The sequence below is a fragment of the Mauremys mutica genome, chromosome 3 (assembly GCF_020497125.1).
Source record: "Mauremys mutica isolate MM-2020 ecotype Southern chromosome 3, ASM2049712v1, whole genome shotgun sequence".
NCBI lineage: Eukaryota > Metazoa > Chordata > Testudines > Geoemydidae > Mauremys > Mauremys mutica.
The window spans coordinates 37,024,457-37,047,712 of record NC_059074.1 but is presented as its reverse complement, the minus strand read 5'-3'; the positions used below and the strand labels follow the sequence as shown (position 1 = coordinate 37,047,712).

Genomic DNA, 23,256 nt, shown 5'->3' with positions numbered 1-23,256 from the left:
TTTTAATTTTCTTTTTAAGTATACAAAATAGTGTGTGTGGTGTTTTCTGTCTGATATTACCTATATCCTTCACCTTCCAAATGTCACTTCTCTTTAATTTGTTATGAGCGTCTTAGAGCAGGAATCATGTCTTCCCATGCATTCATAGAGCACCTAGCACAGTGAAGCCCTGATTTTGAATGAGGCCTTCAGTAGCTACCATCATATAAATGAGGGGAGAGATTCGGAAAAAGCAGAAAAGGCCCCAGTCTATCCCCAAGATGCTTTAAGAGGTAATGTGAGTAAAGCTGTCAGCAACCACTTGAGACACATCAGAGACAAATTCAGACTGATAGGTTAGGAAGAAACAGTGAAGATGGTTTGGTCATCAGTATTTCATTTTATGCTCCTAAAGTACTCTGAATCTACTTGCTAGCCGACCCTTCTTTGCTATTTGAATAACTCCATCAAAGGACTTGAAAAGTGAAATTACTGTCTAATATACAAACCAGTGCTTTTATGTTGTTCTGTGTCTATTTTTACCCCAGTCTCTGAAATAGATTACAGCAAAGGGGATTTAAAAATAGCCCCTAAAAATTTTCTGAAAAATAATTCAGTTAGGCAGTGCAGCTTACATTGGAGGAACATTAACCATGGGTTTGATTATTTGAGGCTAACAAGGGTTTTCATGTTAATTTGGAAGCATTAATAATCCTAATAGTTAAATTAGCTCAGAAAAAGTGACTGCAATTCCTGAATTAATTAAATAAAATCCAGAGGCTTGGGAAGTAATTTTAAATGGTTAAAATTCTAGGAGTAATTTAAACTGATTCTTGTATGTCAAATATCCTGGAAAAGCAAAAGGGATAAATATTTTCCATTTGTTTAATGGAGTAAAGGCACTTATAAATTAATAGTTTATGTATAGTAATTGTATATTATTCAGAGACTTGAATGCTGAGATACAGGTAAGAAATAAGAATTGTTCATGATAACAAGTTTTGTAAACTACCATATTTTTGCTAAAAGAGAAGAAAAGCTTATTTCCTAAAATAGTCACTCATAACTTTAAAAACTGTGACATTTGATTCACTTCACACCTTGAACACCCTCCCAAAAAAAAATCAGTTCTGTTTTCTGACAGTTCCCAAATCCATCACTCCTTCTACCCATGCACCCCCTTTATCATCTAGCCCGATACTTCTGAATTCACCACCTTCCCCAGTACCCTCACTGAGACTCTTCTAAGGGCTTGGCTACACTTGCAGATGTGCAGCACTGGGAGGTACAGCTGTGTAGGGAAAGCGCTGGTGTGTGGCCACACTCACAGCTACCAGCACTGCAGTGTGGCCGCATTTGCAGCGCTGTTGGGAGCGGTGCATTATGGGCAGCTATCCCAGCGTTCAAGTGGCAGCAATGTGCTTTTCAAAAGAGGGGGGCGGGGTGGAGTGTGACAGGGAGCGGGGGAGAGAGAGAGAGTGGATTTTTGGAGCCGACACTGTGTGTCAGCTCCCTGCCTTGCAAATTCTGAAAATTTCCTCAACCCCTCATTTACTCTTAACTGCAAATAGCCTGCAGACCAGATAAGCAGCTGCTCCAACAGACTCCCTTTCTCCCCCTCCTCCCTGCTGTTTCTCTCCTCAAGCAAACACTCATCCCCCTGCCTGCCTCATTCACAGCATGGTAGTGGGTTATCTCAATTGATTGTTCACAGTCAGTTACAGATTGATCACAGCAAACAAGAGCTGTTTGTTTTTTAGATAAGCAGCTCCCGGAGCCCCGAGTTCATAACAAAACAAAGAGAGGCATCATAACATAACAAAGAGAGTAATTTAGTTAAAAGCATTCTGGGATATTTCCTAATACCCTGGAGGCCAATAACAGCGCTGGTGTGTGGCCACACTTGACAAGCAGCGCTGCATCACCAGCACTGCACTCATTATACCCCAAGCAGACCAGGTGTACAGCCAGCGCTGCAGCCAGGGAGTTGCAGCGCTGGATGTGCCTTGCAGGTGTGGACAGTTACTAAGTTGCAGCACTGTAAAGCCTCCACCAGCGCTGCAACTCTCCAGTGTAGCCAAGCCCTAAGTGGCTTCTCTACCTGGTATTTTTCTCTCGGTAGCAGCAGTGGCGGGGGGTTGTTCTCTAGTCTCTGGCTGTGGGGTGATTGCTCGGGAGGGGACTTGGTCTCCTCTGTTCATAGGTGGGATGGTCATCTGAAGAATGGGTCTTCCACAAGCTACCTGGTTACCATGTGCCGTCTCGCTTATGATTGGCAGCTCCTGGCTTTTAAGAGTGATTCTGTTTCCTCTCTTGTGTAGTAGCTATTCGAGGTAGCTCTGCTATCTTCTCATTTCCAGCTAGTTTTGCAAACCTCTGGGATTTTCTTTACAATGGAGACCCTGGACACCTGTCAAAGCACTTAGAAATGAGGAGACAAAACCACCACTACATAATATTCTAATGTTCCACTGAGCCCAGTTTAAGAACCAGGGCCTTAGGGAAGAGGACACTGTATGTAATTTTTTTTATTCACTTCTGTGAGCTTAATGAGGAATTGTAAAAGTCTGCCTTGATAATGGCTTTAGTCCATTCACAGTGAATAATGACTAATCGGAGAGGTACAATTATGATGCCAGTTACTTTAATACTTCATATGTTTTCACATTTTGGTTCTTTGTGGAAGGATGTCCCATGAAGATATCATTTGAATGGGTCTTTCTCATGCATTGTCCTAACTTTCTTGTGATTTTTGTCATCCAGATTGGAGATATAAAAACAGCAGAAAAATATTTTCAAGATGTTGAGAAAATGAGTCAGAAATGGGATGGACTACAGTACCAAATTATGGTTTTAATGAACAGGTAGATAATTTAAGAGCTAAATTAAATTTAAAAATATGATTTTGCAAAATGTGCATTGTGAGTTTTAAAGTACACTTGAGAGTATCTTTCTCTTTCTTGCTCTTTTATGTAACTACATCTGTCAGAAGTGAAACTGAATGGCATGTACACCATATGATCTGTATTACTTGGTGTAGTCATCGTGGCTTGAAACTCTTTAATTACAAGAGTTGATTTTACAAAGTTTTTTCTCATTCTTCAAAGCATTGCATATTTTACCCTATTTTTTCAATATATACTTTTAGGAACAAAGAAGCTCTTTTGGATTCTGATCTTGCAAATAGATTTGCTAGTGCAGACCCAACACTTGTTAGCTTCAAACGGGTGCCAACGTATGCACTAGTAAATCAGATTGCATGATGGAGTCCTCAGTTTTTGGTGTTTATCATATTGGCTAAATATGTTTTGACAAGTAAAATACTACTACAAGTGTGTTCTGGAAACAGATATAACACTTGTTTCATAGAGAAATTATTTTAAGATGACTCTCTGCATTTTAATAACAAATATAGAAAAGCATTGCTTTGGTGGCACAATATCTGAAGTGGCCAGTGATCTGAAGTGTCACTTCATTTGTCTGTAAATTGGTGTCTCACAGCTGGCTCATGATTACACTGTGAAGAGCAAATGTCAAAAACTCTCACATCTATAAGAGGAAAAATAAAAAGTGATCTCAGTTCCATTTGAAATGTATTATCACCTTAGGTTTTTCTGGATAACTGACTCACATGTCACTTACTTTCTAGAGCATTTCTCCATCTTGGTCAGAATAACTTTGCAGAAGCTCACAGAGCCTTCACGGAAATTTTAAGGATTGACCCTGCAAATGCTGTGGTAAGACTCCAGATTTGCTACATTGAATTGACACCTGAGTGGTTCTGTCATAGCTTATCCGTTAGATTTAGATAGCACCCAAAAGGTGCTTGGAGCTTTATAGAAAAATGAGATATGGTCCCTGCTCCAAAGAGCTTTCTCTATACATAAAGATAAGATACAAATAAAAACAAAGGGATGGGTAGGGGAAGGCAGGACCAGTTTACCTGAAGAGCATGATTGTTTACTGCATGCATTGTAATGGGTTACACGTTAAGGGGGCTCAATGAGGGCTTTTATATATTGGCTTTGTTTTGTTAGAGGTACATACTGGAAAACAAAATGGCAGTTGCCAATATATGGGGAAATAATTTGTCATCAGTATTAAAGGGACACTATCAGCTTGAAAAATCACACTTTTTTAACCCATTTTAATTACTATTTTTAGAAATAACACTAAAGGCTCCTGATCCTGCAACTGCATCTGTGCATGCACATGGGTCTGCTCATATATAGCCAGCTGTAAATCAGAGCCTAAAATTCTTATCACTGAAAGACATTACAGAAGAATTGTCAATTTTTTTCATCTTGTTTACTTGTATATTTGGCAGCTCTCTGATTCTAGGGATGTATCAGTATGCTGATCCTGGGCACAAGCATGTGTCCCCAGTGCCATGTTCCCAGGCCCCTTTAAGACTGAGGGAACCAAGTTCAGGGAGCACATGCTTGGAGTCATGTGACTGCAGGCTACAAACACCACCTGCTATAAATAGAGACAGCTTCCCCTCATTTGTGGGAGACCTGCAGAGCTTCTTAGGGAAGAGGATTGTGTCCTCCCCCATCCCCAGCTTTCAGAAAGTGTGAAAGTCTCCATTGCTAAGCATTTCATATTACTTTTGTCTCTTTTGTACCTTGTGTTACTTAATACATTTTGCTCTAATGAACAGGATATGGAACCTGATGAGCATTTGGGATTTATTTGGACTGCCCTAGCTAGTGAATCTACCCATTGACTTAAAAGTCAGTTTCAGTAAATCAGTTTCCCTTGTTTGCATCTATGTTTCATGTAGCTGCAGGGGAGAGAAGGACATTTTTAAAAATAGGAATATGTAAGTGTAAAACTAGAATAATTGGCAGGAGGATTCAAGGACAAATGTGTTATCTGAAACCACTTTCAGCTCACTTTTAACATTATCTATTGAGTCCTTTTACCAATCTGAATTCCAGCTTGGATTCTTCTGTCTTTTAGAACTTCAGATGTTGGAGGTCAGCCAGTTTTGGTATGGGATAGACACTGAAAGTAACCAAGCTCCCAATGCCAAGGATAAAAGAATTGAATTGTAGGCTAAATAATATATTTCAACAATTGCAATTATATGCACACCAAAAAAAAAAAAGTGAAGACTTATTAAATTTGGTTTGACTCCAGACTCAATATATATTTATAATCTTTTTCTCTAGGCTAATAACAATGCAGCTGTTTGTTTGCTTTATCTGGGAAAATTGAAGGATTCCCTCCGGCAGTTGGAAGGAATGGTTCAGCAGGACCCTAAACACTACCTACATGAGAGTGTTCTTTTCAATTTGACAACTATGTATGAATTGGAGTCATCCCGCAGTATGCAGAAGAAGCAAGCACTGCTTGAGGCTGTAGCTGTCAAAGAGGGTGATAGCTTTAACACTCAGTGTCTCAAGTTAGGATAGTTTGTTTTCATCTACCAATTTTTTTAATGAAAGACTAATTTTTAAAATTGTACATACTCTCGCTAATATGTAAATGTTCCTCTTATGAATGAAATGAAATAAAATCTCTTTAATTATGAACATATGGCAGAATTACTACACTATCTACATGGTCTGGAACAATAATCCTTGCCTGTCACTATTGGGATTTTGTGCTGATCTGTAGCCAGCTTCATCTCTGCAAGTCTGTTACTATTTACGGTTATTCCTAACTGTAGTACCCACAGTCACATTTACTCAGATGGATTCCTTTTTTAGGAGTGACACGTTTGAGCTGACTTTTCTTGATGGTTGTTATTGTTGGTTATTATTATAAATTCTTCAGTGATTAGGGGAGAAATATGACATTATCAAGTCTCATAACATGGCTAAGGGTTCCAGAGGATATCTGTACAAGTAACACTTTTCAGAGTGGTACCCGTGTTAGTCTGTATCAGCAAAAACAACGAGGAGTTCTTGTGGCACCTTAGAGACTAACAAATTTATTTGGGCATAAGCTTTCGTGGGCTAGAACCCACTTCATCGGATGCATGAAGTGAAAAATACAGCGGCAGGTATAAATACATGAAAGGGTGAGGATTGCTTTACCAAGTGTGAGGTCAGTCTAACGAGATAAATCAGTTAACAGCAGGATACCAAGGGATGAAAAATAACTCTTGAAGTGGTAAGAGAGTGGCCCATTACAGACAGTTGACAAGAAGGTGTGAGTAACGGTAGGGAGAAATTAGTATTGGGGGAACTGTCTGTAATGGGCCACTCTCTTACCACTTCAAAAGTTGTTTTTCCTCCCTTGGTATCCTGCTGTTAATTGATTTATCTCGTTAGACTGACCTCACACTTGGTAAAGCAACTCCCATCCTTCCATGTATTTATACCTGCTTCTGTATTTTTCACTTCATGCATTCAGTGAAGTGGGTTCTAGCCCATGAAAGCTTATGCCCAAATAAAGGTGCCACAAGGACTTCTCATTGTAGAAATAGCATTTATCATAAAAGTTAAATCCTGAATGCAGATTCGCTTTCAGCATCTTCTAGTGTGTATGTCCCCACCCTCCAAAGCCAATAAACTCAATTCCTCATATTTGTGCACTCGCAGTTGATTGTTTCATTTTTTAATCCAGTATTTAAAACCCTATACTTTCAAATGAGATCTCTGGATCAACAGGAGAACCACTGCCATCCCTTAATTTATCTCTGTTTGATAGAGAATCAATCCAGATACTCTATTAATCTGTAGGACAAAATAGAGAGAGCTATACATTGTGCTCAAGCACAGTAATGGTCAGGAGTAAGATTCTCTTGCAGCAGTTGGAGTGGCCTATCATCATGAATTACTGCACTGGGACAATGTGCAGTCTCGAGCTACCAGGGTTCAACACCACGTCTTCTAGTCAGGTTTTTATACTACGCCTACCACTGTGATATCTCAGTGCTTGTAAACAGTACAGGCCTACATTTTAAGGCCAGCTAGTAAGATGGCGTTTTTTTTGTTTTTTGAGATGTCCAACTTGAGGCGCACCCTAAAGAGACCTGATTTTGAGAAACTTCTAAGTGTTCACCTCTGAAAATCAGACCTCTCTGAGGTGTCCAAGTTGGGCAGCCAAATACTGAGGTATCTATAATCACTGATCACTTTTGAAAACTTTGTCAGCACAATAACAGCTGTATAGCTAAGAGTTTGGGCCCATTATTCTAGAATGCTGTTATTTCTCCCTTAAGTTATTGGTATGTTGATACGATGGATAGCCATGCTTCCAAAAGTTTAAAAAAATTAAATCTCTATAGGACTTCTGTGGTTTAAGGTCAGTGTTCCACAGCTGAATCTGAACCCAACTAGTCCAAGAAGGATATGCATTCAGTTAAACTAGTTATGAGATATCATTGCTAACACTTATTTAAGAGCCACCTGGGGGTGGAGGGGGGGGGGGAGGTTGGCAAGTATTTTAGCACAGTGAGATGAAAACTATTGGTAGTTTATATCTCTTTTTGATAAGTACAACATATTGCTATAATTTTAAATGTAATATAAAGACTATGGGGCAGATCCTCAACTTGAGTATATTGTCATTACTCAATTGAAGTCAGTGTAGTTTACAGCAGATGAGGGTCTGGCCCAAGATGTTGTTGAGTGAAACCCAAGAGAATACTGTCCTCAGTATAATTTTATTATATGCCCACTCTTCCCTACCTGATCCCCTTTTCTTGTGTTTAATATTTCTCTTAGACAGGTATGTAACTAGGATATATTTCTATCACACATTTTCCTTGTAGACATGGAAGACAGCAGAAAGCAATTCCAATTAAATAGCTCAATTTACATTATTGTGAGACACAGTTTCTCTTGACATTTTGCTTAAAATCAAGTGTAGCATCAGTTTAGTATCTGATATTGTCTCTCGTGCAACTATAAGTGCACTTTTAGGAGGCCTGAATAGGTCTTTGCTATCTTCAACTACTATGGACCAGATTCACCATCGCCCTGCACTTTGCTGTAGTAATTTGTACCAGTGCAAAATGGGAGTAAATGGCTAATGTTCTGATTTTGTAGCATCTTACACTCACTTGGCACTAATGTAAAGGACTACAACAAGGTACAGGGAGGCAACAGAGAATCCGATTGTGTCCTACTTGAGGAATCAAACTTTAAAAAAACAAAACACTGAAGATCTTCTGAAGCGTACGATAAATTGCCTGCAAAATGTTTTTTTTTCATTACCCAGCTTTTCTTTTTCTTATTATGTAACCGGAGACCCCCCCGACACAAATCACTTTAAACGCAGATTCACTGCCTATTGCACAAATGCAATTTCAGCATGTTTTCTATGTTTTTTATTACCAGAAGTCTTTATTCTGATAAGTGTTATTGAGGAAACTTGGACTGTAAGACCTCTAAACTCAATGAGCCATTAAATGATATAGTTGGTAAACTTACAGAATATTTAATTACATTTTAAAATTTAGAAAGTGGATCTGAGTATTACTGCAGAATCTATTTAAATTAACTGGTTACAAAATGCAAGAAATTGTCAGTGTTGCAATATGGTTGAGATTTTACATGCATACAGCTTAGTAGCCTCGGAGTTCCCCATATCTCAGCCATACAGAACACATCTCGGATTTTTAATAGCTATATATGGTGTTAACTTTAATGTCATATGGCTAAATTTTGCCCTTGGTGATACCCAGGCAATCCTGAGGTTTCCTGAGTGTAAATGAAGGCAGAATTCCACCTTCCCTCCAGCATGATGTGTCATCTGGACAAGTTTTTGGAGGATGTAGAAAAGTATAGCTTGGAATAAATTGACTTTTATATTGTTAAAATCTCAAGCATAACGTTGCCTTAACAGTTTTTAAATATGCTTCGATTTATTTCACACATTCAAACAGATACATTATGCATGGAATGTCCATCCTGAACAGATGTAAGTTTCTATCCTTTCCTCCTGCAAATCTCTCTTCAACATCCACTTCTTCCATGAGGCCTACAGCAAATTGGCCATCCAAAAATGGACAGGTTGAAGGGCAATCAAGTATATTTGTATTACAGTAGCTCATAGGGACTCCTGTATTGAGGCCCCATAAACATAAAAAGATGATCCTTGATCTAAACTGTTTACAATCTAAGTCCCCAAAATAAGGCATAAGCTGTGTATGGGCTCTCTGTGTAGGGGTGAATTTAACCCATAGAGTATATCTGCACTTGAATTTTTAGTTGTGATTTTATACATCTAACTAACATGATTGTGAGTAGTACTGTATACACTACATAAAGATTTGTTCCTGGACCCACAGTTTTTCCATCATATTTAACGTTAGCTGCAGCCATAAACTTTGTGCCCTGACTCTAAGGGGGAGGGATAGCTCAGTGGTTTGAGCATTGACCTGCTAAACCCAGGGTTGTGAGTTCAATCCTTGAGGAGGCCACTTAGGGATCTGGGGCAAAAATTGGTCCTGCTAGTGAAGGCAGGGAGCTGGACTCGATGACCTTTCAAGGTCCCTTCCAGTTCTAGGAGATTGGTATATCTCCAATTATTATTACCTTTTTACTAGAACTTAAAATCATGTTGATCAGCATGTTAAAAATGACTAAAAATTTAACATGTAGACATACCATACAGAATGCAGGTGGCAACATATCAGTCATGTGCCTATATATCTCAAGGTGCTAGCTACTCAGCTGCTATTATCCCGGCTGTTACAAGGAGCCCCCAGAATGACTGACTAGAAAGGTTTCTGAGACAGGATGTGAGCTACTGGATGAAAGAACAATCTACTATAACAAAGTGCCAGAAGATACCACTCTTCACCCTTACATAGAAATCAGTGGTTGTGATTGATGTACTGTAAGTAGCAAGACACTTGCTCATTTACATAGTAGTAGCAGCATAAGTATTAAAATAGGTATCGCAGTTCAACAACACTGAATTCATGGTGGCTAAGTCCATAAATGGCTATTAGCCAGGATGGGTAAGAATGGTGTCCCTAGCCTCTGTTCGTCAGAGGATGGAGATTCTCTTACTGAATTGGATGGAGATGGATGGCAGGAGAGAGATCACTTGATCATTGCCTGTTAGGTTCACTCCCTCAGGGGCACCTGGCATTGGCCACTGTCGGTAGACAGATACTGGGCTAGATGGATCTTTGGTCTGACCCGGTACGGCCTTTCTTATGTTCTTATGTTCTTATGAATGCAAACAAGATCCAGGGCTGGCTAACTTTCGGGTAATTATAGTAGAAAGCTGCTTTCCTACTCAGCTCTTCAAGTCAGTTTGAGGATTACAAGATCAGAGATTCTTATCTCAATGGAATGGGTGAAATGGTCACAATCACAGTGTTAGAGAAGGATTAAAAGAAAAAAAAGGAGGGGGTCTGATTGCTGCATTATCCAGGATATTCTGGATCAACATTTGATCCAGCCAGGGCTCTGTGCAATCATTTGCAGATGTTCCAAATTACAAATAAAAGTCACTGTTAGTAACAGGAGTCCAGTCTAAAACCATCAAATGTGGATTGTAAATTACCTGTAACAATAGGGGACGGGCAATGTGGAAACTAGTGTGGGGGGAGGGTGGTGAGAAACATCCTCTGGCCTTAAAAAAAACAAACCTGTCAATCTTAAAATGAAAAAGTAAAGATAAAAGCTGCACAATGTATGGTAATTTCCGACGCATTTTTTAAATCCATTGTTCGAAGAGCAGGGTCTGAGCACACACTTCAAAAGCCGGTGCACACTCTAGTGGCAAACTTCAGAACTTACTCCCTCCTCCAATACAAACCAGGGCTGCTCAACCTCATCTTTGTAATTTAGCCACTTGACTTTATTTATAGTTAGTAAATCCATCAGATAACTTCCCTTCACTCCATTTAATAATATGGTCAGTTTGTAACTGCCTGCATCATTTGAGATAGGGGGAAGGATGTCCATGAAATGGGGCCTAAACTAAAATTTTCTGTGTCCCATCATCTGTGATCCTTGAGGAAAATCTGAGTCCAGAGCCAAACTTTACTGTTTGGGGCCATTTCTGCTAAATGAGAGAGTGTCCAGGGTCCCACATTGCCACCAAGGTGAGCAAAATGTAGAATATTTATTAATTTGAAATATCTACTTGCAGTAAGTGCTGGTAAGGTACATCAGTTATTGTCATCTAGGATAAGAACGTATAAAACAAAAGCTGGTGTTTCTGAATAGTATGGGTATTCCACAGAGACTTGCTGCAGGGGAAGCAAGCATTAAGGAACAGAACAAAAAACCTCCACCTACTGAATCTTCTCCCACAGTTCTTATTACATCTAGTAATTACATTAACCCCAAAAACAAGGGTGATGAGTCAATGGTATTATAAAAAACAGTGTTCCACAAAGACAGTGGTTTGCAAACTACAGTCAGTGCATCACTAAAGACCTTCCTACTGATGCCCAGATTAAGACATTTTAGGAACCAAACAGTAAAGGAATGGCTCAGAGTAGCAGCAGTATGGTTTGGTCAGCTGGGCACAGAACTTGAACCAGGAACTCCCCCATTGTAAGCCTGGTCCTTGACACACTGACTTGATGTGCATTGGGTTTATTTAAAAAGACACACAAAATCCAAACACCCTGGGCACAGACTTTTTTCTTTTTTTGCCTAATAAATAAATGTATTATTTCTATTCACATTCAAAGAGCCCAACAAGGGTTAACATCCCATTGTACAAGGTCCTGTACAAACAAATAACATACTCTGCCCCCGAGCGTTCCCAGTATAGGATTTAGACAATGTGCAACAGGTGAATAAACAGACCATGGTAGGGGTTGAAGAAGGTAAATAGTTACAGGTGGCTGCCAGCCAACCCATCCAAGTATTTGCCTTTGTAGAAAAGACGGCCATGCAGTTCTAATCCTATTTATTTTCCTGCATTTTATCTTATTTTTCAGACAAGAGTCCCCTACCCCGACAACTTGAGTTTGGGTGGTTTTGAGTTCTCTCATGCCATGTTTATTGTTCTGGATTTACATCTAATAATCAACTAACCCTGTGTTATCAATCTAATTTGAAATGTCCCTCGTAGCCTATAGAAATTGTTTGGATGATTCTCTTACTGAATTATAGTATAATTCAGAGTAAGAAAACAGTTATTCAGAATTAACAAATTACAGCCAAAGCTGTAAAAAATGAGAATTTTTAGTATTACAGTAAGGTCCTACAGTCCTCAACCAATTGAGTGGGCAAGGCACTGTATATACACATTCTGAGAGACTGCCTGCTCTGCATATCTAAATAGACCAGGCAGACAAAAGGTGAGAGGGAAAACTGAATATGTTACTTCATATCTCTCTCTGCTTCTGAGTCGCACAGCAGGGCAGTGGCAGGCTGGGATTAGAACCCAGGTGTTTTACCTGTTAGTCTACTACCCTATCCATAAAGCCAATAGACATGTAAAACATCACACTCTTTCCCCTGTCTGAATGACTCCTCTTCTGAGCCTGATTTTTGTAAATAAAGAATATCTGAATCTTTATACAAAAACAGATGAAGGTTGCTCTAGTATAGTAGCTGAGCCCCGAACAGTGTTCAGCAATTTAAATCCTCAAGCAGGAAGCCTTTTGAATTTATTATTTTCCTAAAGAAAGGTTCATTCTCATTGGTTGCTAACCATTAAAACAAGTTGATTTGCAACTTGATAGAGCCTTTCCACTAAACCTGGTGCTTTTTGCTAATTAGGAGAATATGTACTACATCTAAGACTAAGATTTTCTCACACGAGTTTTTAGTAGGTGAAGTACCATAAGAAATGAGAGACACCAACATGATCACTCTCTATAAAAACAATGGTGACAGGAGCAACTGTAACAACTATCGTGGCATTTCCCGTTTTAGTATTATGGGAAAAGCCTTTGCCCGAGTTGTCCTGAACAGACTTCAGACCCTTGCAGACAGAATCTATCCTGAATCACAGAGCAGCTTCAGAGCTGAAAGGTCTACTATCGACATGATCTTCTCGCTGAGACAACTACAAGAGAAATGCAAAGAACAAAAAAGCCCCTCTATATAGCCTTCATCGATCTCACAAAGGCTTTTGACTTTTGTCAGTAGAAGTGGACTATTCGCACTTCTAGAAAAGATTGTCCCCCCAAGTTCTTAAGCATGATTTGATCATTCCATGAAAACTTGTATGTCACAGTCCAATATGACAGCTCAATCTCTGAGGCTTTTCAGATTTATAGTGGAGTTAAGTAAGGTTGTGTACTTGCCCCAACTCTGTTTGGGATCTTCCCTGCTACTGAAACAAGGTTTTAGTGCCTCAACTGAGGGAATCTACTTGCACACAAAATTTGATGGAAAGCTGTTCAATCTTGCAAGACTCAGATCTAAAACAAGACTCGGGAGGCCCTTATTCAACATCTCCTCTTTGCTGATGATGCAGCAGTGACTACCCACATAGAAGCTCATCTTCAAAGCCTAATGGATAGTTTTTCCAAAGCCTGCCGAGACTTCGGGCTAAAAGACTAACATAATGTGCCAAGGAGTTGAGGAAAGACCCTCCATCAAGATCAACTATGAACTTGAAGTGGTGAATGAGTTTACATACCTGGGGTCCGCTATCCCCATCAACCCTTCACTTGAAACAGGACTCAACAGCCTCATTGGAAAAGCCGCCACAACAATGTCTAGACTGAACAAGAGGGTATGGCAAAACAACAAACACACAAAGATCGCTGTGTATCATGCATGTGTTATCAGCACACTTTTGTATGGGAACGAGACATGAACCTTATATTCTCATTAGGAAAAGAGGCTCAACAGCTTTCATATGCGTTGCCTTCGTCAAATCTTTGGCATCCCCTGGAGAGACAGAGTTACCAAAACTGAGGTGCTTAAATGGACAAGCCTACCCAGCATGCAAACACTCCTCAACCAGAGACGTCTCCGCTGGTTTGGGCATGTGTGCTGAATGAATGATGGGCTCATCCCAAAGAACATCCTCTACAGCGAATTGGCATCTGGGAAAAGATCCAAAGGATGCCCAAAATTGTGTTTCAAGGATGTGTGATGGCGAGACCTCGAAGAAATGGACATGGATGTGGAAAATTGGAAGATCGCGCTCAAGACCGCAGCCTTTGGAAACAAGAGCTTAACAAATGTCTCCGGAGTTACAAGAGGAAGCAGTCCAACTTAGCAGAGGAGAAAGGAGCTCGCAGAAGGCAGAACCCAAAGGGTCTAAACATGACCTTCAAATGTGACTGTGGGTCTCTTCAGCCATGTCTGCGGCTGCCGTAAACCAATTGATTTACCTCTCCTGGGCACATACCCACAGTCTCTTGAGACTGAAGGATGCCTACACAAATTTTTAGTAAAAGTCACGGACAGGTCATGGGCAATTAAGAAAAATTCACGGAAGCCCATGACCTATCATGACCTTTACTAAAAATATGCATGACAAAATGGGGATCTGCAGATTCCCCACACCACCCCCAGGGGCCCTGGCGTGAAGCTGAGGGATCCCCCCACCATCCAGGTCTCAGAGCTGTGGGGTGCTCCACTGCCTATGGCTCGGAGCTCCTGGGTTACCCCTGCTGCCCGTGGGAGCTCCGAGGTATCCCCCACCACCCATAGGGGCTGGGAGCAGTGGGGCACCCCTACTGCCTGGGGGGCTGGGAGCTCCCAGGGCCCCATTGCCCATGGCAGCTAGGAGCTCCCAGGGCCCTGCTGCCCGCAGTACCTGGGAGCTGCGGGGTCCCCCCACCACTTGCAAGGACTCAGAGCTCCAAGGTGCCCCCACCAGCCATGGAGGTTCGGAGCTCCAGGGCGCCTGCACCGTGTCCTGCAGTTCCCACCTGCCACGGGCAGTGAGAGGACCCTGCAGAATCCATGACTTCTGCAACCCCTGTGAGAAAATCATAGTCTTAACTATAGCTATACACATTTATTTAAGTAATGTTATAGCTTAACATACATTTATTCAGATTCTTCATTTCTACATTTTTATTATGTGGTGAATGATGTATTTTTCACTTACTAGATAATTTTTTTACTCATGATTTGTACCAAGCTGCGTTTGGATGGAAATTGGAATTCAATTAAAAATACACAAAACCAGCATTGTAAAATTATTAGTTAAATAAAACTACACAAAATGTCCTGGATGCATAAGAAACAAAGTAAGGTTATCAAAACATGTTTGCATTTAAAACTGATCACTAAACAGAGAAGACTGAGGGGAGAAATAACAGTTTACAAGTACATAAAGGTTGTTATAAGGAGGAAGATGGAAAAATTGTTCTTGTTAATCTCTGCGGATAGGACAAGCAGCAATGGGCTTAAATTGCAGCAAGGGTGCTTTAGGTTGACATTAGGAAAACTTCCTGTCAGGGTAGTTAAGCACTGGAATAAATTTCCTAGGGAGGTTGTGTAATCACTGTAATTGGAGGTTTTTAAGCACAGGTTAGACAAACTCCTGTCAGGGATGATCCAATTATTACTTAGTCTTGCCTTGAGTGCAGGGGACCAGACTAGATGACCTACTGTGGTCCTGTCCAGTCCTACACTTGGATGATTCTGTGAGGTATTAAGTGGAATTAGTGAATTGACAGATTGTTTCTAGTCACCATGGGCCATATTTTCCAAGGTATTTCAGTGCCAAAAGATACAGATAGGTGCCTAGTGGGCTTTTCTAAAGTGCCTAAGCAGCTAGGTGCCTAACTCTCATTGAAATTAATGTGAGTTGGGGCTAGGTTCACAAACGTACTTAGACACCTAAGGCAAACATTTATGCACCACCAACACTCTCACAACTGTTGCTCAGCTGCTGCCTGTAAGCACCCAAGTTACCACTGTAGGATGTGCAAAGCTGCCTAAGGCCTGATGTCACCACACAACTAAAAAGTTGCTTGGAGTCCTCATTCACATCTAAATTTAGCAGGATTCTCAAACTAGGTGTTCCCTGGCCTCTCTTGCCTGTGGGGTCCAATCTAGTAGGTGTATTCAGAGCATACTAACCTGCACAAAACAGTGAGTGAGTGAGTGAGTGGGTGGGTGGGGTACAATGCCCAATAGTCCAGTGATTTGGGCACTGAGTTGGGATATAGGAGACCTAGTTTAAATCCCCACTCTGCCTGCAGGACTTGAAACCACGTCTCCTACATCCCAGGTGAGTACTCTAATTCCAAAGGTATCGGGTATTCTGGGGTGGGGCTCTCACTATTTGAAACTGATCCACACTTTGTATAAAATAATTAAATATTTTTGAGCACAAGATTGACTCTACAGCCCAGTGGTTAGGGCACATACCTAGGTTGTAGGAGCATCAGGTTCAACTTCCTGCTCTAATAATTATTTACACAAAGGACTCAAACCTGGGTAATTAACATCCCAGGTGAGCACCCCACCCCTGAGCTATTGGGTATTCTGGGACCCAGTGCATCACCCAAGTGACTTTTTTGCAGGTTAGGCACACTACCAGATCAGGTCCCACCAGCAAGACAGGCAGGGGAACAGCTAGTCTGAGAATTTCACTAGGGCTCCAAGAAGCTCATTAGCTATGGGGCAGCATCAGAATTTAATCAGCTTTGAACATGCCCTAACACATGATGGAAACTTAGGTGCCCCAGGGGACTTAGGAACTTACAGGGTTAGGCAATAGCTGAGAGGAGGTTTTGATGAATGTCAGTAGCACGTAAATGTTGGATTTAGGCATCTAAAGAGACAGTTAGGTGCCTAAGTCCTTTTGTGACTCTAATTCTATGTGGCTAACCTGCTTAGGTGCTTTGGAAAAATCCCACTATCTGCACCTTTAAGTGCCTAAAAATCTATCCCCATGTCCTTCCAGCTTTTACAATGATTAGCGCTCGTCCCCTCCCACCTGGATTTTATTCACAGGTTGGAAGAGGAAAACAAGCATTCCTGCTTCCTGAACTCCCAATCACATTCTCATCATTGACTGAAGTAGTCCAAATGAAGAAAATACTCGCTTTCCATCTGCTAGCGAAACTGAAACCAGAAGTAATTAAGACAAACCATTTTTCTGTACAACAGAAAAAGAAAGTTCTAACATGTAGAAAGCTGTAAATACCAGCATTCACTCCATGGTGAAGAGTGAAAATATTGCTACTTACTGCAGTATGTGACACTGTGTCATATTTATAAAGCTTGAGTTGACAGTTAAAGATAAAGATTGTTTTCACCCTGTTCCTTTGTGTAATTATAAAAAAGCAGCACTCTTTAACTCACTCAGATTTGAGAAGGGCTCGTTGATACAGATATTTTATTATTATTTCAATTAGTTCAATAGATTAAATTTAGAATAAATTTAGGCTTTAACATAATTTCATAAGAACATAAGAATGGCCATACTGGGTCAGACCAAAGGTCCATCCTGTCTGCTGACAGTGGCCAATGCCAGGTGCCCAGAGGGACTGAACCTAACAGGTAATGATCAAGTGATCTCTCTCCTGCCATCCATTTCCACCCTCTGACAAACAGAGGCTAGGGACACCATTCCTTACCCATCCTGGATAATAGCCATTAATGGACTTAACCTCCATAAATTTATCTAGTTCTCTTTTAAACCCTGTTATAGTCCTAACCTTCACAGCTTCCTCAGGCAAGGAGTTCCACAGGTTGACTGTGCACATTCAAATTTAATGTTACACAGGTTTATTTTTTTTTTAATGTTTTTATGTTCAATAACCTTGATTTAAATAACACTATCCAGTTTTTATTTATTTTAACCATTGATTTTTATCCACGCTATCTCCAGCAGTGATCAATGCAACATATTTCAAGAAAACACAAAACAATTCAGCTGTTTATGCAATACTGAACCAGGAGTAGGGAAAGGGTGAGGGGGCAGAGGTCATCTTATATTCTAAAGCTTAAAGCTTTATAGCCCTTAATATTTTTCATCTCAGTTCCTGTAACTGAAGAGGCTCATTTAAATAATATTATATTAAAATATACATCAAAAGAATGTTAAGGTTGCAAAGTCAAGCATTCAGAAGTTACTAAATGGCAGAATTAAGGTTGCCAGTGCCTCTTAACTATAAGCACCTGTTGCACTGGCATAGTAACACCATCTCCCCAAGTGACGTAGAGCCATGGTGGATGTACTTAGGCCGATCCAGTGTGAGTGTAGACACTGAGTTAGTTATATTGACACTGTCCTCCAGCAGCTTTCCCACAATACTTCACCTGACTGCTCTAATCTCCATTGTGAACCCCCCACCCAGGGGTCATGGAAACTGGAAGCCCTGCCCTGCATTTAAAGCCATGCTATTTTTTGACATTCCTGCTCGCCCAGCTGGGTGAACACACCTAGCAGCTCTCCATTGTAGAGTGCAACTGCCCAGCTGACCATGCTGGATACATGCTCCAGACATGCTCCTGCCTGGAGTAGACAGCAGATATTGGATCTCCTGGGCCTGTGGAGAGAAGAGGCTGTGCAGGCACTTTTCCAAACCAACCGTAGAAACGACAACATCTACAAGCAGACTGCCTGGGGGATGCAGGAGAAGGGCTTTGACAGGAACCCGCAGCAGTGCTGTGTGAAAGCCAAGGAGCTGCAGCACATGTACCAGAAGGCCAGGGAGGCCAACAATCGACCTGGTGCAAAGCCACAGCCCTGCCGGTGTTATAGAGATCCATGGCATACTCAGTGGAGATCTCACCCTGATCCCCCACAGCACCATGGCTACCTCCAAGGAGTCCAAGTCACAGGCCCCTGCCAGGAACAGCAAGGAGAAGGAGGTAGTGGAGGAGGAAGAGTAGGCAGGACAGGTGAGCTGGGGATCCAGCTGTGCAATGGGCCAGGACCTGTTTTGGACTCCACTACCGTCCAATCAGTCCCACCAGCCAAGCACAGTGAGCCCAATGCAAGTGAAAGAGCCTCAGGAAAGAGTGTAGATATATTTTCAATTACAGGGATGGCACCCCGCAAGCAGCAGGACACTATTTTGGCTTTTCATTAATTTACTCATGCTAGAAGAGGTAATGGTGAAACCAAGAAAGGTAGAGTTGCTATCTGCTTTTCATTCCCCTTTAGAGTTTGGCGGTGCGGGGAGGGGGGGAAAGGAGGAGGGCATACAAAGTAATTTGTTTATGTACACAGGAATGTCCCTTTAATCCTCCATAGAGATCTCAATGAAACTTTCACGGAGGTACTCTGCAATCCTCTGCCAAAGGGTTTTTGGCATGGCTGCCTTATTTCTTCCTCCACAGTAGGACACTTTCCCAACCCTTCAAACAACCACTCAGCGCTAACTTCAGCAGGCACCATTGCTGTACACAAGCTAGCAGCATGTGGGCCAGGCAGCTTTGGGATGCCAGCTGCATCTGTGCTCTCTCTGCCTTTGTTAACCTCAGGAGTGAGATATCAGCTAAAATCACCACTGACTATGGAAAATGATGCCAGTATTCAGTGCCATTGCCCTATATTACTAGAATCATGCAACTGAGCTATTCCCTCCTCATTTTCCCAACCCCCGGTATGTTGTACTAACCATGCCTGGTACCATGCACAAGCAATCCCAAGCAGAAGGGAGAATGTAGTACTTACAACTTTAGCAGAGCAAGGGGAGTGAGTTCAGCACCTGAAGTTTTGCTTTCTGTAGTGAATACGCTGACAATGGTACCTCTGTGTGATTTATCTTATCTGCTGACATTGCCACCTTCAGAGTCTCCCCCTCCACACCCGTGGAACGCCTGAGCCAGATAAGGAGGAGAAAGAAGACGACTTGGGACGACATGTTCAATGAGGTCCTGCAAGCCAACGCTGCATCCAACTGTGAGCACAGGGCCTGGAAGATTAACATTGCAGACAACCTGGAGAAGGAAAGAATGGAGAGGAGTAAGGCCTAGGAGTCCCAGCAGGAAAAGGAGAGGGACATGCACCAGGACATAATGGGGCTTCTCAGGCAGCAAACACAGATGTGGCAGACTCTGGTGGACCTGCAGGTTCAACAATCCCAGACTCAACTTCCTCTGCAGCCCATTGAGAACTCAATATAGGGGCATCCCTGTGTCCCGCCCCACCCGCCTGCCAACAGTCCACATGGCATTGGGGTCACTGCACTACCCCTACCACTCCACATGGGGAACGTCAAAGACATTCACTGTTTCCCATACACTGACCTGTGAAAGCCATTCTAATATTTGAACATATTTCATCTTTATTAGTTCACGACATTTGCTGCAGAATGCTCAGCAGTTCTGAATGCGACCAATTACCTGTTACTGTTAGTGTCACACAACTCATAGAATCATTCACAAACAAAATTAATAGGTGTATTGACGATGTTACATTCCTACACGTACAGCAATCACCACACAATTCCTCCTAGGCCACAAAAGAGCAAGGCCCGGGAGAGTACACTATAACACCACACCCTACTTTGGCTCACTGTTAAAATGGTCTTTCAAAGCCTCCCTGAGCTAAGGGCTAGTCTACACTTACCGCGCGGGTCGACGCGGTGAGTTCGACTTTCCGGAGTTCGAACTATCGCGTCTGATCTAGACGCGATAGTTCGAACTCCGGAAGCGCTAGTTCGAACTCCGGTACTCCACCTCGGCAGCTGGAGTTAGCAGAGTCGACCTTGGAGCCGCGGAGTTCGGTTCCGCGGCGTCTGGACGGGTACGTAGTTCGAACTAGGGTAGTTCGAATTCAGCTACGCTATTCACGTAGCTGAATTTGCGTACCCTAGTTCGACCCCCATTCTTAGTGTAGACCTGCCCTCAGTAGCTCCAAGTTGAGCCCTTTTAGTAGCCCTTGTATCTGGCTGATCAAATTCAGCAGACAACCATTCCACCTTCACCCTCCAGCCCACTGGAAACTTCTCCCCTTTGCTTCACAGGTATTATGCAGGACACAGCAGGCAGCTATAGCCATTGGGATATTTTTCTCACTGAGGTCCAATCTTGAGAGTAAACAACGCCAGCAACCCTTCAAACAACCAAAAGCACATTCAACTGTCATTCTGCACTTGCTGAGCTGGTAGCTGAATCATTCCTTGGTGCTGTTGAGGTGTATGGCTTCATGAGCCAGGGAAGCAAGGGGTAGGCTAGGTCACCCAGGATAACCATTGTCATTTCAACATTCCCAATGGTAATCTGCTCGTCGGGAAAGAAAAATCCCTGCTTGTAGCTTTCTGAACAGCACTGTATTTTTAAAGATGCAAGCGTCATGCACCTTCTCTGACCAGCCCATATTGATGTCGGACGGTGAAGTGTCCCCAGTGATCCACTAATGCTTGCATAAACATAGTAGCCCCTTCTGTTGATATACTCAGTGGGCTGGCAAGGTGGTCTGCTGCCAAAATAGGGATATGCATGCTGTTTATCACACCACCGCAATTTGGGAACCCCATTGCCACAATTCCATCCACAATGTCCTGCACATTGCTGAGAATCACAGATCTGCATAGCAGGAGGTGATTAATGACTTTGCACACTTGCATCACAATGGCTCTCACAGTGGATTTCCCAACTCCAGATTGCTACCGGTCAGATTAGGACTCCATCTGGCATTGGAAGTTTCCACATTGCAAACGCCACTTGCTTCTCCATTGTCAGTGCAGCTCTTATTTTGGTGTCCCTGCACTGGACAGCTGGGGCAAGCTTGGTGCACAGATCCAGGAATGTGGCCTTGTGCATCCAAAAGTTCTGCAGCGATTGCTCATCATCTCAAACCTACATTATGATGTGATCCCACCAGTCAGTGCTTATTTCTCAGGGCCAGGAGTGGTGCTCTACCATCTGCTGCTGCACCAGGAAGAACCTTGAATTGTTTCTTGCAATGTCCCACAGCAATCTGTCCTCCAAGGAATCGTCATGCTCCCGACTCATTCAGTTCTTCTTGGGGCTCCACAAATACTCCAAGATCATGCACCTTATGTTTGCAATGCTCATGAAAATAGTGCAGTGCTGTGGAGGACTCATGTTTCTGTCAGAGATGGTGGACAGTGAGGAGGGCCATGCATGTTTGTGGGATTTGAAAAAAAGGCAGAAAAATTATGGGATGGAGACAGTTGCAAACTGGGAAGTTGACCCCATGCTCCGAGTCATCCCTGCATGACTTGTTTTGGCCCCATCATGCATTGCCAAAACTTCCTGAAAGACAGTGCACTGGACGGTGGCGAGTTCCACAGTGGGATACCTACCCATGGTGCATTGCACTCCGCATCAATATAAACACTCCTGGTTAGTACGCACACCATTGACACAAGGAGCCAAGTAGGCATGTGCACAAGTGATGTAATAACTGCAGCAGCTGTATGCCAACATAACTTGAGTCAACATAAGTTTGTAGTGTAGACGTGGCCTTAGGGTTGGTTGTAGGCACTTAAGGAATTTAGTCATCTCCAGGCTAGGTGGTGGCTGAATGAGGGTTTTGAGGATCTTAAATGTTGGACTTTGATGCCTAACTGCCCATTTGACATCTAAGTACTGCGACAGGAACCTGAACTGCATCCAATTGCCCTGCATAATATTCAGCTGCTTTTCTCATGAGACCATCCTTACCCCTTTCTGCAATCCCCTGCCTCAAAAGTTAATCATGAGGACAATGTTCACGTAGCCAAACAATTCAGTGTAACAGAATTATGAAATGCCATTCAATTTGCATAAAAATGCCAGAGACTCATGGAGAACAGAAGTACAGGGACTTTCTAAATATTATGAAATATTTATTAACAATGAACAGAACAGCTGACAGATTTAATGGGTTTAAAGGTACCCTCAACCGTATCGGATACTTCACTATAATAGAAGATTTATTTACTGTAAAGAACACACCTGTGACACTGTGGCCAGGCTGGGCTTCCCCTTGCTGCTGGAGGAGGAGGCTGGGGCTGCTGCCACCACTGATAAACTTCTGCTTTGCTGTTGATGAGGGAAGTGGCCTGGAGCCCTCCCCCTGCCGCATCCGGCCTCCCCCCCAACACACACACACACACTGTTCCTGCTGGACAGTCCAGTAGGAGCAGCTGTGGGCATAATGCTAGTTGTTACTTTCTCAGGGGGCTGGGAAGGAATTTTTTTCCTCTCCACCAGATTGGCCAAAGCAAGGTGGGGTTCTTTAACCTTCCCTACAGCAGCTTGTGGTCATGGGCAGAGGGGGCAGAATGAACGGGGGTTAGGCTATGATGTTGGAACTCATTACATAAGGTTGGTGCAGATGTCCAGTGCAGGAACTCCATAGGGAATGGTTACAGTGATCGGCTAAAATGGCTTGGGAAAGGATTTAAAGGGATGGGGAAGGGAGTTCGGGGCTGCTATGACTGGTACAGCAGAGACTCAACCCCCCTCCTTTGTAGCCCTCCCTTAACCCTCATTTGAGGGAGTGGGGTAG

At 42.4% G+C, this 23,256-nt stretch overlaps 1 protein-coding gene across 2 annotated transcripts in view; it reads left to right on the top strand.

The window, feature by feature from the left end:
• TRAPPC12 (trafficking protein particle complex subunit 12) overlaps positions 1-5,976 on the top strand; it is a 93,527-nt gene extending 87,551 nt beyond the window's left edge. For both annotated transcript variants that reach the window (XM_045010009.1, XM_045010010.1), the window contains 3 exons: positions 2,743-2,843; positions 3,629-3,716; positions 5,157-5,976. In XM_045010009.1, coding sequence (XP_044865944.1) covers positions 2,743-2,843; positions 3,629-3,716; positions 5,157-5,399 — 432 coding nt within the window. In that variant the 3' untranslated portion in view covers positions 5,400-5,976. The remainder of the gene's footprint in view (positions 1-2,742; positions 2,844-3,628; positions 3,717-5,156) is intronic.
• Positions 5,977-23,256: the final 17,280 nt, after the last annotated feature.